We start from the raw sequence: 13,679 nt of genomic DNA on the forward strand, positions 1-13,679 counted from the left end.
GTTTGTTTATTTAGAGACAGTCTTGCTCTGTTGCCCAGGTTGGAGTGCGGTGGTGCGATCTCGGCTCACTGCAACCTCTGCCTCCCAGGTTCAAGCGATTCTCACGCCTCAGCCTCCAGGGTAGCTGGGACAACAGCCGGCTAATTTTTTGTATTTTTAGTAGAGATGGGGTTTCGCCATATTGGCCAGGCTGGTCTCAAACTCCTGATCTCAAGTGATCTGCCTGCCTCAGCCTCCCAAAGTGCTGGGATTACAGGCGTGAACCACCACACCCGGCCAGGAATAGCCTTTGAATTTAGACCAATTCGTTTTCAGATATTGACTCTGGACAATTTTCTTAACCTCACATTTATATTAAGATTTTGTTGTTACAAAAATAATTGTAAAAATTCAAACTATGCAGAGATACACCAGGTAAAAGGTGAATTTCTTTCCTCTCTCTTGTCCTAATCCCTCTCTTATTTACATTTCTCTACTAGATTTTTTATAGCCCTTTTCCCAATATTTTGTGGTTTTGGTTGTTGTTTGAGTGAGACTTTTAAAAAACGATTTCAAGTTGGTTATTGTTCGTACCTAGGAAAGTACTGGTGAGTTCCCATTGGTAGCATGTCCATCTGCCCCACTCCTTTCTCTCATTGGTGCTAATAGTTTTCAGCTGTTTTTCTTGGCGTTGTTAAGCATTAGTTTTCTCATCTGTAAAATGCAGATAATGTTGACCTTGAAGAGCTTTAATAAGGATTCGATGAGATAAAGTAAGGAGCTTAGCCTAGTGCCTGGCTCAGTAGGGGCCTGATTAATATGAACTTGTACTTTCACTAATATCATCCTCATGATGAGATCTTTTCTGTACAACTCTCTTCTCTGATTGTGGAGAAATGGATTATGGAGAAAAATGATTCAATCAGAGAAGGCTCTGCATATGGCTGCTTATACAGAAAGACTGATGTCAACCAAGGGGCTGCAATGTTTATTTTTTAACTCTGTTAAGGAGGGGAGGGGTGAGGAGGGAAGGGGAGGGGAGGAGTGAGGAGGGGAGGGGAGGAGTGAGGAGGGGAGGGGTGAGGAGGGGAGAAAGAAAGAGAAATGGTTGTACAAATATCTCATGGAGTCTCTGCTTTCAATTCTTTTGGGTATAAACACCAGTGGGTTTTTGAGAGTTATAGATCACTGTGAAAAAAATCTCTGTATACCTTTCATGGTGTCAGCAGCTCTGGAAAGAGTGGCCTGACCAGGGCACCCTGTGCTTCTTAGTCTGCTGTGACGGGAGGGAGGTGTCTGCATCTGGTGGTCACTGTGTGTTGAGCTTGCACAGTCCCTATCAGCCTGCTATCTGAGTGCTCAAGGCTGCAGAAGACCCTGAATGAGTGTGAGATTTGTAGTTGTTATTGTTAACTTTCAAGACTTCCACAAATGTACATTTTTCTATTTTATTGTATAGTTCCAATGGCTAAAATGACCCGAACAAGGCGCAAAATGCAATAAAGCATCAACACTGGGCTTCCAGGTAAATAAAAATGCAGCAGGAAGAAACAGCAGCAGGGAAAAAAAATTACTGGGAAACACATAATGAAATGCCTCCGCTATCTTTTACATTTCCCCCTGTTGTTTAAACTCTCTATGTTATTCAATGCAGCATTGTTTGTAATGGCAGAAGATTGTAAATAACCTCAATGTCTATCAATGGGAGATGGTTGGATAAATTATAGTCCTCCACACCAGGGGATACTGTATAGCTGTAAAGAAGAATCCTCAATTTATTTGTTGAGAAAGGTCTACCAGACATTTAAAGTGAAATAACAAAGGCAAAATGCTGAATAGATTGTACAGTGTGCTGTCCTTTGTGGAAAAGGGAGCAAATAAGAATGTGTGTGTATATGCATATAGAATACATTTTTATCCTTGCTTGTGTATATTTGGTGAAACCCTGGAAAGATGCATAAGAACCAATATCAGCAGTTTTATATGCAGGTAGGAGGGAGACTTACAGTATCACTTTTGTTTATTTTTTATTTCTGAGCCATGTGAATATATTACCTATGGGAAATAAAGAGCTTGTGTTTTCCCACCAGCCTGACCACAGGAGACGCTCAAAATTGAAATTAGCATGTATAGGCAATAAATAATTGTACAGTTTCTTGCAAGAAAAACAAATCTCTGTTACAGGCTATTCAGAATTTATCTTCTAGTCAAGGAAGCCAACTTATTCTTCCCGTCTCAATCCTGTAGATGCTCAAGAAGCGACAGGGAGGGTGATGCACTCGAAGCCTCACTTGGCAGCTGATCCTAAGTGCTTTGGAGAAAGGAGAGCGTTTGGTCCGGGGCAGGGGGTCTGGAGTTGGGCAGGGGAGGAAATCAAGGCCAGAATGGACTGGACTGGGTTTTACTCGGGGTCTTGCCTGCCTCTGACACTGCCCTGGGTGAACTAGGTGGGAGCTGGGAGGCCCTCCCCAGTGCAATTGCAAACCTTGGCTTGTATGGCTAGACCCAGAAGTTGGCTTGCTCAAAATCTTACAATCTACAGCAACTCTTAAGTAAGCAGGCAAATGAACGCACTGATTGATCGAGTACCCACGTCTACTAGACCAGAACCTCTACCACTGTTCACTCCACAGGGTCCCCAGGCAAGATTTGCTTGAGCCCGGAAGGCCTTCGTAGAGGTCCTCTGCCTTCTCACCCCCAGCTCACCTGGAGAAGCATAAACCCTAGGCTCTTTCCTCTACCAAGAATGCATCACTACCCAAGGGATAGGTAATCTTAAGGGAATAATGGAGAGCTCCGAGGAACAATTAGAAGGCATCTGAGGAGCAGAAGCCCTGTAAAAGAAAGGTAACTGTCAAAACTCAGAGAGTCTCTGATGGGCTAAATGAGGGGATCCTGGGACTCAGCAACATATGATCTACCAAGTCACTCTTACAAGAAAAGAATAGATGTAAATGGCAAATAAGTTAACAAAAAGAGATGCAGCAGGCAGGTGTGAACAAGAAAAAGCTCAGGGAGTAATCTTAGTGTCAGACAAAACAAATTTACAGCAAATGAAACACAGCAGCAGCAAAACAACCTGACCAAAGATGAACAAGGTGCTGCATGCTGATAAAAGGAATGATGGACCACGAAGATACAACAATTACAGACACCTGCTTCTAATATCATACCCCTGAAATATATCAAGTAATTTATGGTAGAATTAAGATAAGAGGCTGGGCGTGATGGCTCACACCCATAATCCCAGCATTTTGGGAGGCTAAGGCAGGAGGATCATCTGAGCCCAGGAGTTTGAGACCAGCCTGGGCAACATAGCGAGACCCCATATCTACTAAAAAAATAAATAAATAAACAAAACAACAACAACAGAAAGAATTAAGATGATAGATAAATCAAGAATTATAGTTGGAGATTTTGACACATACTCAGAAGCTGATAAATTAAGCAGAAAAAAATGACCAGGGATATGGAAGAGTTTAACAATGTGATCACTTATCTCAAATTAGCAGAGAGAAGTTTAACTTTACATTTCAGAAAAAAATATATTGTTTTGAGCAAACACAGGCACAAAACTATTTGTATACTATATCTGTGTCACAAAGGAATTCTCAGTGAATTAGAAAGAAATGACTTCATGTGAACTATATCCTGTGGTGGAAATATAATTAAATTACAAATCAGTACCGGAAGATGTGGTAGCAAGAATAATGGCCCTGCAAAGATGTCCACACTTAAATCCCCAGAACCCATGACTATATTACTTTACATGGCAAAAGTGATTTTGCAGATGTGATTAAGGTTAAGGGCCTTGAGATGGTGAGAGTAGCCTGGTTTATCCAGGTGGGCCCACTTGAATCCCATCAGTCCTTAAAAAGGGGACAACCATTCCCAGCTGCAGCCAGAGGGAGACATGGTTATGGAAGAATGGTCAGAGAGGTGGAATGTGAGAAAGTTCTGACCTGCTGTTGCCAGCTTTGATGATGGAGGGAGGGGGCCGTGAGCCAAGGGCTGTGGGTGGCCACTGAAAACTGGGAGTGGCCAACGGCTGTAACAAAACAGCCAGTAAGGAAACGGGGATCGCAGGCCAAGTGCAGCAAGGAACAGCCTGGATGAGCAAGGAAACGAATTCTCCCTCAGCGTCTCCAGAAAGGAACACACAGCCCTGCCCACACCGTGACTTTAGCCTGGTAAGACCTGTGTCCAGAACTGTAAGATAATAAATTTGAGTTGTTTCAAAGCCACTAAGCTTGTGGTAGTTTGTTCCAGCAGTGAGAGAACTAATACAAAAGACTAATGACAAATCCTATATGACTAAAAATTTAAAAATATATCACTGAAAATTAATTCCTGGGTTAAAGAAGATATAGGGGTATATTAATCATCTATTGCTATGTAACAAATTATCCCAAGACTTAGTAGCATAAAACAAAACATTACCTCATAGCTTCAGTGGATCAGGAATTCAGGTGTGGTTTAGCTATGTGCTCTGGCTCAGGTCAAGATGGCAGCTGAGGCTGCAGTAATTTTTTTTTTTCTTTGAAACAGGGTCTGGCTTTGTCACCCAGGCTGGAGTGCAGTGGTGAGATCTCAGCTCACTGCAACCGCCGTCTCCTGGGCTCAAGCCATCCTCCTACCTCAGGTTCCCAAGTAGCTGGGACCATAGGTGCATGCCACCATACCTGGCTAATTTTTGTATTATTTGTAGAGATGGGGTTTTGCCATGTTGCCCAGGCTGGTCTTGAACTTCTGAGCCCAAGTGATCCACCCACCTCAGCCTCCCAAAGTGCTGGGATTACAGGTGTGAGCCACTGCACCCAGCCTGCAGTCATCTTAAGGCTCAACTGGAGAAGGACGTTTTTCCAAGCCCACTCATGTGGTTGTTGGCAGGATTTAGAACCTTGCCGCCTGTTGGACTGAGGGCCTCAGCTCCTTACTGGCTGTGGGCCAGAGGCTGCCCACAGTTCCTTGCTCTGTGGATGTCCCAGCATGGCCCCTTGCTCCATCAGAGTGATTAAGAGAGTGTGTGCTGGCAAAAGGAGTGTCATAGTCTTTTATAACCTAATCTGGGAACTGACATCTCATCACCTTTGTCATATTCTAGAAGCAAGTCTCTAGGACCAGCCCTCTCTCCAGGAGAGGCGTTACACAAGGGCAGGAGTACCAGGAGGCAGGGATCATTGGAGCCAAGTCAGGAGCTGCCCTACCACAAGGAGAAATTACAAAATTCTTGAGATTAGAATGATAATCAAAGTGGGACATGGTGATATTTGTGTGACGCAACTAAAACTATACCAAGAGGGGAATTTATAGTGGTGAATAAAACTAGAAACAGGGAAGGTGGAAAAGAAATGAACTCAGCTTTCAATTCAAGAAACTAGGATAGAGTAAATTTGAAAGAAGAAAAGAAGTAATGGTAAAAGCAGAAATCAATGAAATAGTAAAGTAAAACAAATAGTGAATAGATGATTTTTCAAGATCTAAAGCTAGGTTTTGGCTAGTGAGTTGGAAGGAGGAGCTGTGTGTGAAATTTCTGAGGTGTTTCCTTTGTGGGTCCTGCATGGATGGGATGCCAGGAACACATGGGAGCAAGAGGATGAGGATGCACCCCAAGGCTGCTGTCGAACTTTCATACCAGGCCTGGACTCCCTACATCTTAACTTTTACATGAGAGAGAAATGAATTTCTATCTTCTTAAGCTACTGTTATTTGGGGGCTCTGTTGTATATAGCTGAACCTAAATCACAACTAACACAAAATTGAAGAGACAAAATTATTATTTTTAGATAGAATCAGACTGTTCAAAGTAAACCCAACAGAGTAACTAAACCATTAGAACTAAAAAGAGAATTAAAAGTTCAGCAGGTTTGGAGGTACAAAATAAATTTTAATAATAGTACCTTCTACTCTAGAAATAACTCATCATAAAATACAAAGAAAATAAGGTACAAATTAAAATAGCAAAAAACTCCAAACTCCATAGACCTATAAATTTTCTAGGAATTAACATAATAAAAAAGTCTCAAGACTTTTATAAAGAAAAATTAGAAACTCTATTAAAGGATATAAAATAAAATGTAAATAAACAAAGAACTATGGATGGATGACATTATAACACTGGTTGATTCTCACATAATTAGTCTATAAATTCAGTGTAATTCCAATTAAAAGTCTGAGTGTTTTAGAGGACTTAATAAATGGATTTTGCAAATTAGATGGAGGAATCAAACTTCATGAATAACTAAGACATTTTTGGGAAAAGGGGCCAAAGAAATGAGACTTACACTATCAGATACTGACATATATTATAAATACAGGCATATATTATAAAAACAGGCCCAATGGAACAGAAAAGCATCCAGAAATAGACCTTCTATATTTGGGAATGTGGTACTTTATAGAGATAGGGAAAGGGAGAATATTTGGTAAATAATCTTGGGAAAATGGGCTCCATTATCTGGAGCAAAATGAAGTTGGATCCTCATCTCATACCATACCCAGAAGTAAACTCCTGGTGGATTACAGACCTAAATTTAGGCCCAGCGGTGGCTCACACCTGTAATCCCAGCACTTTGGGAGGCCAAGGCAGGTAGATCACTTGAGGTCAGGAGTTCGAGACCAGCCTGGGAAACATGGTGAAATCTCATCTCTACCAAAAAATACAAAAATTAGCCCAGCGTATTGGCATGCAACTGTAGTCCCAGCTACTTGGGAGGCTGAGGTGGGAGAATCGCTTCAAAATGGGAGCCGGAGGTTGCAGTGAGCCGAGATTGCGCCGTGGCACTCCAGCTTGGGTGACAGAGTGAGACCCTGTCTCAAAAACAAACAAACAAAAAACAAAAACCTAAATTTAAAGATAAAAGTGCAATGTTAATAGAAAAAAGAGTAGATTATTCTTTGTGATCTTGGGCAGGGGAGATCTTTTTAAACAGGATCCTCAAAGTATATATAATAAAGGAAAAAATAGATTTGAATATATTAAAAATACTTTTGAGGGGGGTGATGTTGAAAGGTGAGCACCATTACCAAAGTATGTGAATAGGTGATGGCTGGTAAGATATATTTGCAACATCTATGACTGAGAAAAATTAGTTTCCAGAATGTAGAGAAAAATACCTAAAAATCTGCATTGGAATAAACAGGAAACACATTTAAACAAAAGAAAAAGGGAAAAGGGGAATTATATGAATAATAGGAAAGTTATAGGAGGGGAAGCCTAAATGAATTAGTATATGAGAAGATGCTCAACCTCAATAAGAAAAACAAAAATTTAAGTACCAATGAGAACCTACATCCACTAAGTGGCAAAAGAAAGTTTATGATCATGTCACTCCCCTGAGTAAAACGCTTAGAGGTTCCCTAATCAGATGATGAAACACACATACCTCATATGGCCTGCGTCATGGACTCCATACCTACCTCTCCACCTACCTTCACTTCCTCACATTGGCTTTGCATTTTAATATAACTAATGACCATGGACATTGGAGAGAGAAGATACTAGAAGGAAATGACTAGTTAGAAGTCTATTTAAATAGAATGGGAAAGGATGCCTAAATTGGGTTACAGAGGAGGAGTCAGAGTGAAGAAATGTTGAGAAAGAAGGGTAACAGACTTGTTGTTGAGAGACAGAGAGTAGTTGAGAATGGTTTCCAAGTTTTGGCTTGGGCAACTTGTTGAAGGGTGGTGTCATTCATTGAGATTGAAAGGAGAACATATAATCTAAGACGTGTTTTAAATAGGTTGAGTTTGAGATATCCTTAGGACATTTAGAAGGAGATATACGTTGCAGTTGTTACAGGACCACCAGGTTCATATGCCAGCTGTGCAGTAACTGACCAATGAACTGAAACAGCAGAGTTTGCAGCAGAGAAGGAGTTTAATGATTGCAGGGAGGCCAAGTGAGGAGATGAGAGGGATCCTCAAATTCATCTCTCCAAGGAGTTCTGGGCTGGGGTTTTTAGGGAGATTGTGGAGAGCAAGGGGCTAGGAAATTGGGGTCATTGATTGGGCAGGATAAGGGGGATGAAATCATCAAGATGTGGAAACTGCATTCTTTGGTGAGTTGGCTCCTTTTGGGGTCCATCAGACCAGCTGGCATCAGTAGTTTCATCAGTATGCGGGACCTGAAAGAATATCTCAAATGGAAAACAACATTTCACAATGTTCAAGTTCAAGTTGTTATCTATAGAGCAGTTAAAAGGAACTGTAATCTAGGGTCTAAGTGATTTTGGGGCAATGGGTGGCAAACAACTGTGAAGAAAGTAGTCAGGGAGCAAACTGACCTCATGATTAATGCTGAATGTGCTGCAAGCTTGATTTATTTTCATTTCTCCCCCTCCCTTCTTCCCTGATTAATTTTATAAAGTTTATAGGGATGATTTCACTGGTCGCTATGTGGCTTGGAACTTAGGAAAGGTATCTGGCCAGAGGTTTGATTTGGGTGTTGTCAATCCATAGTAGATAGTTAATACTGTTGGATACAGTGGGACTATTGCCTGAATCGGAAAACACAATAGCTTTTCTTTGCTTCTAACCACTGTTACGATTACTTTTTTTTTTTTTTTTTGTGGCAGGAATAGAGCAATTCCCCCCACCCCCAATTCAACCACCTCCTCATTTTTTTTTGGTCACACAATAAAACTCACCTCTTATTTTAGAGTCTGACTTCTTATGACTGAAAGATTATTGGTTGAAGTTAGTGGTGGAGATTATGACAGTAGAAGTGCTTAAAGTAAACTAGTATATACCTGGAGATTCAAATTCATGACCTTTGCCTCTGTGGTACTGTGCTTTAATCAGCCATCTGGTTATTAGAAGATGACATTTTAAATGAGTTGTAGATTAAACTAATAAGTGCTGTTACTATGACTTCCAGGCTATTGATGTTCAAGGATTTATATGATCTAGGGCTACTTTCTAATAGTACTAAGGAATATTCAAATTCAAGTTGCAGAGGTTCCAGAAAAGTGACATGAGCTAATTGGAGGCCCTTGATGTATAAACTGTTGTGAAAAATTGGACCCCCAGGTACAATTCATTCATCAGGCCCTTTTCCCTGGTAAGTCTTTCAGTGTGGACTATGAGCTCAATTAACAACATGGGATTTGGAGATAGATTTAAGACCTAGCTCTTCCACTTAAAAATGTGTGTTCTCTTAAGCTGCTCTTGTGGTTCAAAGATGGCTGAGCAGTTCCAGATGCTTAGAAACAGAAAAAGGGAAGACTCTCTTCCTGAGTCTGTTTGAGTTACTAAGAAACTTTTCCAAAGGCTGGGCATGGTGGCTCATGCCTGTAATGCCAGCATTTTGGGAGACTGAGGTGGGTGGATCATTTGAGCTCAGGAGTTCAAGACCAGTCTGGGCAACATGCCAAAACCCTGTGTTTACAAAAATTACAAAAAATTAGCAGAGCATGGTGGTACACGCCTGTAGTTCCAGCTACTCAGGATGCTGAGGTGGGAGGATCACTTGAGGCTGGGAAGTGGAGGTTGCAGTGAGCAGAGATTGCACCACTGCGCTCCAGCCTGGGCAACAGAGTAAGACCCTGTCTCTTAAAAAAAAAAGAAAAGAAAAGAAAAAAGAAATAAAGATATCTTTCCAAAAGGCCAAAGCAAACTTCTCTTCGTGTCTCATTGGTTAGAATTGCACTGCATGCCCAATCCTAAGCCAGTCACTGCAAAAGGAGTGGAATTACTGCTTGGCTAAATCATGTTTGCTGTGTTTCAAAGTCTCATAATTTTATGATTAGATGTGGATCTATTTTTATCCACTGTCAGTTGGCCCCCTCAATGTACAGACTTATTCTTTAAATTCTGAAAACTGTTCTTGAAATATGAATAAGTGAATTTGCTTCTCTTTTATTTTTCTGTAATCTCCCTCTGGCACTTCTATTATTTGAGTGTTGGAACCCCTGGACTGGTCTACTATTCTTATTTTTCTAATATTTTTCATCCCTTTGTCTTTTTGTAGTTTAAGTTTGTCATTTTGGCTTCTAAAAATTTAGTTTCCAGGAGCCCTATTTGCTCTTTCTCTCTCTCTTGCTTTTTTTTTTTTGACAGGATCTCACTCTGTCACCCAGCTAGAGTGCAGTGGAGCAATTAGAGTTCACTGCAGCCTTGACCTCCAGGGATCGAGCAATCCTCCCACTTCAGCCTCCTGAGTAGCTTGAACCACAGGCGTGCACCAGTATGCCTGGCTATTTTTTTTTTTTTTTTTCTCATAGAGACAAGGTCTCATTATATTGCCCAGGCTGGTCTCTAGCTCCTGGGCTCAAGTGATCCTCTGGCCTCGGCCTCCCAAAGTGCTAGGACTGCAGGCATGAGCCACCAGGACTGGCCTATATTTTCTCTCTTAACGTTTGTATTTTATTGCATCCTATTCTTATTTCATTGGGATAATATATTCTCTTATTGCTCCGAAAAAATTAAATCTAGCTTTGAAGACTTTTTCATCTTTTTAGTGTCTGTTTCTTTCCAATTGCTTTTTGTTATTTTTATTCTCTTTTTGTTAAAAGTTTTCCTCAAATACCTGGCAGTTATTTTTAAGATTGAGACATTAAAAACCCCCTCTATGTGTGGGACTGGGCTTGTTGAATTTAAGCCATACCATAGAGTGGGCTGTTTCATTGGGGGAATTTGTCCTCTTCTCCAAATGATGTAGGATTTTTCTGTTGTTTAGGTTGGCCAGATCTGGGTTCTTGTCTCATGCTCAGAAAAAATTAGGCACACGGACATCGAAGAGTGAACGGAGTAGAATTTATTAAGTGAAAGGAAAGTTCTCAACAAAGAGCAGGGTCCTGAAAGCAGGTTCCCGATTGCCCCTTCACAGTTGAATTCAAGGGCTTTTATATATCCAAGCTGATGGGCTGGGTTCCCTACTTGTATAAGGCACAAGTTTTTGGTGGCTCCACCCCCCATCCCCTCAGTGCGCATGCGTGCCCTTAGTCCGCGGCAGGCATATTTCGGCAAGACCCCAGTGCAAGTTCCTTTATCTGCACAAAACATCTGTTATAAACACTTGTGGGGCGGGTCGCAGCTTCTCTGAGGGACGCTTCTCTTACTGTCTGCCTAAAGCAAGCTGGCTAACTGCTTTCACTATTTCAGTACCTTTCAGTCTTTTCTCTTGGATTGGTCAGAGAAGAATTTTAAAATCTCCTTGGAATGTACAAGGCTGGGTTTCCCCTGGTTCAGAGTCAGGGAGTGGGGCTGGGTATTTAAACATCAATGTGTAAAATCTTACCTAATCTGACATTTCTAGAAGCGTATCCTGTCCCTCAACTGTGGTTAGTGCCTTGGCCTGTTTTCCTCAGTCCAGTGACTAAGCCTCCTATTTTCTGCCAGGGTGGAAGAGAGGCATCTGGTGGTTGGGAAGAGCCTACTTCTTTGTAAATACCTTTTCTTTTTAGAATGGCTTTAGACTTGAGTGTTCCCATATACCCCAAAGTCAGTTTATTCTATTACTAGCATCTTACATTGATGAGACACATTTGTTATAATTAATGAACAAATACATATACATTATTATTAGCTAAAGTCGATAGTTTATTTTTACATTCTTAGTTTTTTCCTAGTGTCCTTTTTCCATTCCAGGATCCCATCTGGGATACTGCATTACATTTAGCTGTCATGTGCCTACAGGATCCTTTTGGCTATGACAGTCTCTAAGACTTTCCTTGTTTTCTATGACCTTGAGTGTTTTGAGGAATACTGGGAGAGTATTTTGTAGGATGTCCTGCTATCATACTGGAATTTATCTGATATTTTTTCCACAATAAGACTGAGGTTATGGGTTACTGGGAGGAAGTCCCCAGAGATAAAATACACCTCCCCAACTTTTTTTTAAAAGAGACAGAGTCTCACTCTGTTGCCAAGCTGAAATGCAGTGGCGCAATGGCTCACTACAGCCTTGAACTCCTGGGCTCAAATCAAGCAATTTCCCCACCTCAGCCTCCTGAGTAGCAAGGACTACAGGTGTGCCGCTACACCTGGCTAATTAAAAAAAATTTTTTTTTAAAGATGGGATCTTGCTATGTGTCCCAGGCTGGTTTTGAACTCCTGGCTTCAAGTGATCCTCCAACCTTGGCCTCCCAAAGTACTGGAATTACATGTGTGAGCCACTGTGCCAAGCCTAAAATGCCATTTTCATCATATTATGATTGATGATGTTAACTTATGACTGTCCGTGTTGGCCTTGATCTCCTAGCTGAGATGGTGTTTGTCAGATTTCTCCACTGTAAAGTTACTCTTTTGTTTCCTCCTTTCATATTATGTCCTTTGGAAGGAAGTCACTAGGTCCAGCCTATACCTAAGAAGTAGGGACTTATGCTAAAACTACGTTTTTCTGTTTTTGTTTTTTTTTTCCCTCATTAAGCCATTGTTTTAATGGGTCTCAAAATTCTGTGACAGACTTTTTGGTCAAGTTTCCATTAAAAAGTACTGATTTTAAAAACTAATAACTTAAAACTGCTACATGTGAAAAAAAAACAAACCAGTGGTCCACAAAACATTCTCCTTTCTTTCTGAAGGATGTATGGTGCATTGTTATCATTAACCATTCTTTTACTATTAAACTTAAATGGCCAATTGAAACAAACAGTTCTGAGACCGTTCTTCCACCACAGATTAGGACTGGGGTGGCAGGTATTAGGGATAATACTCATTTGGCCCTCTGAGCTTTCTGGGCAGACTTGGTGACCTTGTCAGCTCCAGCAGCCTTCTTGTTCATTGCTTTGATGACACCCATAGCAACTGTCTGTCTCATATCACAAACAGCAAAATGACCCAGAGGAGGACAGTCTGAAAATCTCTCAACACACATGGGCTCATCAGGAACCATATCAAAAATGGCAGCATCACCAGACTTCAAGCATTTAGGGCCATCTTCCAGCTTCTTACCAGAACAACGATCAATCTTTTCCTTCAGCTCAGCAAACTTGCATGCAACGTGAGCTGTGTGACAATCCAGTATAGGGGCATAGCCTGCACTGATTTGGCCTGGGTGGCTCAGAATAATCACCTGAGCAGTGAAACTGGCTGCATCCATTGGTGGATCATTTTTGCCGTCACCAGCAACATTGCCACAACAAATATCTTTGACAGACACATTCTTGATATTGAGGTCCGCATTGTCCCCAGGAAGAGCTTCACTCAAAGCTTCATGTCTGTGCATTTCAACAGACTTTTGACTGGAGGAAAAAAATATAGAATGCTTCATAAATTTGCATGTCATCGTTGCATAGGGGCCATGCTAATCTTCTCTGTATTGTTCCCATTTTAGTATATGTGCTGCCGAAGCCAGTGTAAGACTACTTCTTAGACTCCCAACCACTCCTAGAATTCTCAGCTTACTCCTTCACTCCATTCCCAGAAGTACCCGGTGCTGCTGATTGGCATGACGTGCTGAGATTCTGAGGTGCATGTTATGTGGCCTCCTGGCTTCCCCACTGTTAACTCACAATTAGGCTTCCTTGTGTCTTCTAAGTGTGATTCAGTTTCCTGATTTCTCAGTTCAGAATTTTTGTCGCTGATGTCTTCTCTGATTTCCTTGTCTTTGTGACTTTATGCTAGTTTTTGTACCTTTGGGTGTGTGTGTATGTGTGTGTGTCTGTGTGTGTGTGTGTGTGTGTGTGATTTTGGTGGGAGTATTGGAGGGAGTAGAGGTGTGGTAGTTTTAAAAACAAATTATTTGGCCAGGTGCAGTG

The 13,679-nt window shown here is 41.3% G+C and overlaps 1 protein-coding gene and 1 non-coding gene across 2 annotated transcripts; both read right to left on the reverse strand.

The window, feature by feature from the left end:
* Positions 1-12,519: 12,519 nt before the first annotated feature.
* LOC129045088 (elongation factor 1-alpha 1-like) lies at positions 12,520-13,207 on the reverse strand. The gene has a single exon (XM_054503338.2). It carries the CDS (start codon positions 13,205-13,207, stop codon positions 12,635-12,637), a length of 573 nt encoding a protein of 190 aa, XP_054359313.1. The 3' UTR covers positions 12,520-12,634.
* LOC129006937 (U6 spliceosomal RNA) lies at positions 13,173-13,284 on the reverse strand. The gene has a single exon (XR_008492130.1). It is a non-coding gene; the product is annotated as a U6 spliceosomal RNA (small nuclear RNA).
* Between the last annotated feature and the right edge of the window lie 395 nt (positions 13,285-13,679).

The sequence above is a fragment of the Pongo pygmaeus genome, chromosome 8 (genome assembly GCF_028885625.2).
Source record: "Pongo pygmaeus isolate AG05252 chromosome 8, NHGRI_mPonPyg2-v2.0_pri, whole genome shotgun sequence".
Classification (NCBI taxonomy): Eukaryota; Metazoa; Chordata; class Mammalia; order Primates; family Hominidae; genus Pongo; species Pongo pygmaeus.

Excerpts from the sequence above, each read along its gene's own strand:
- LOC129045088 (XM_054503338.2), bottom strand. The coding sequence starts at position 13,207 with ATGACATGCAAATTTATGAAGCATTCTATATTTTTTTCCTCCAGTCAA.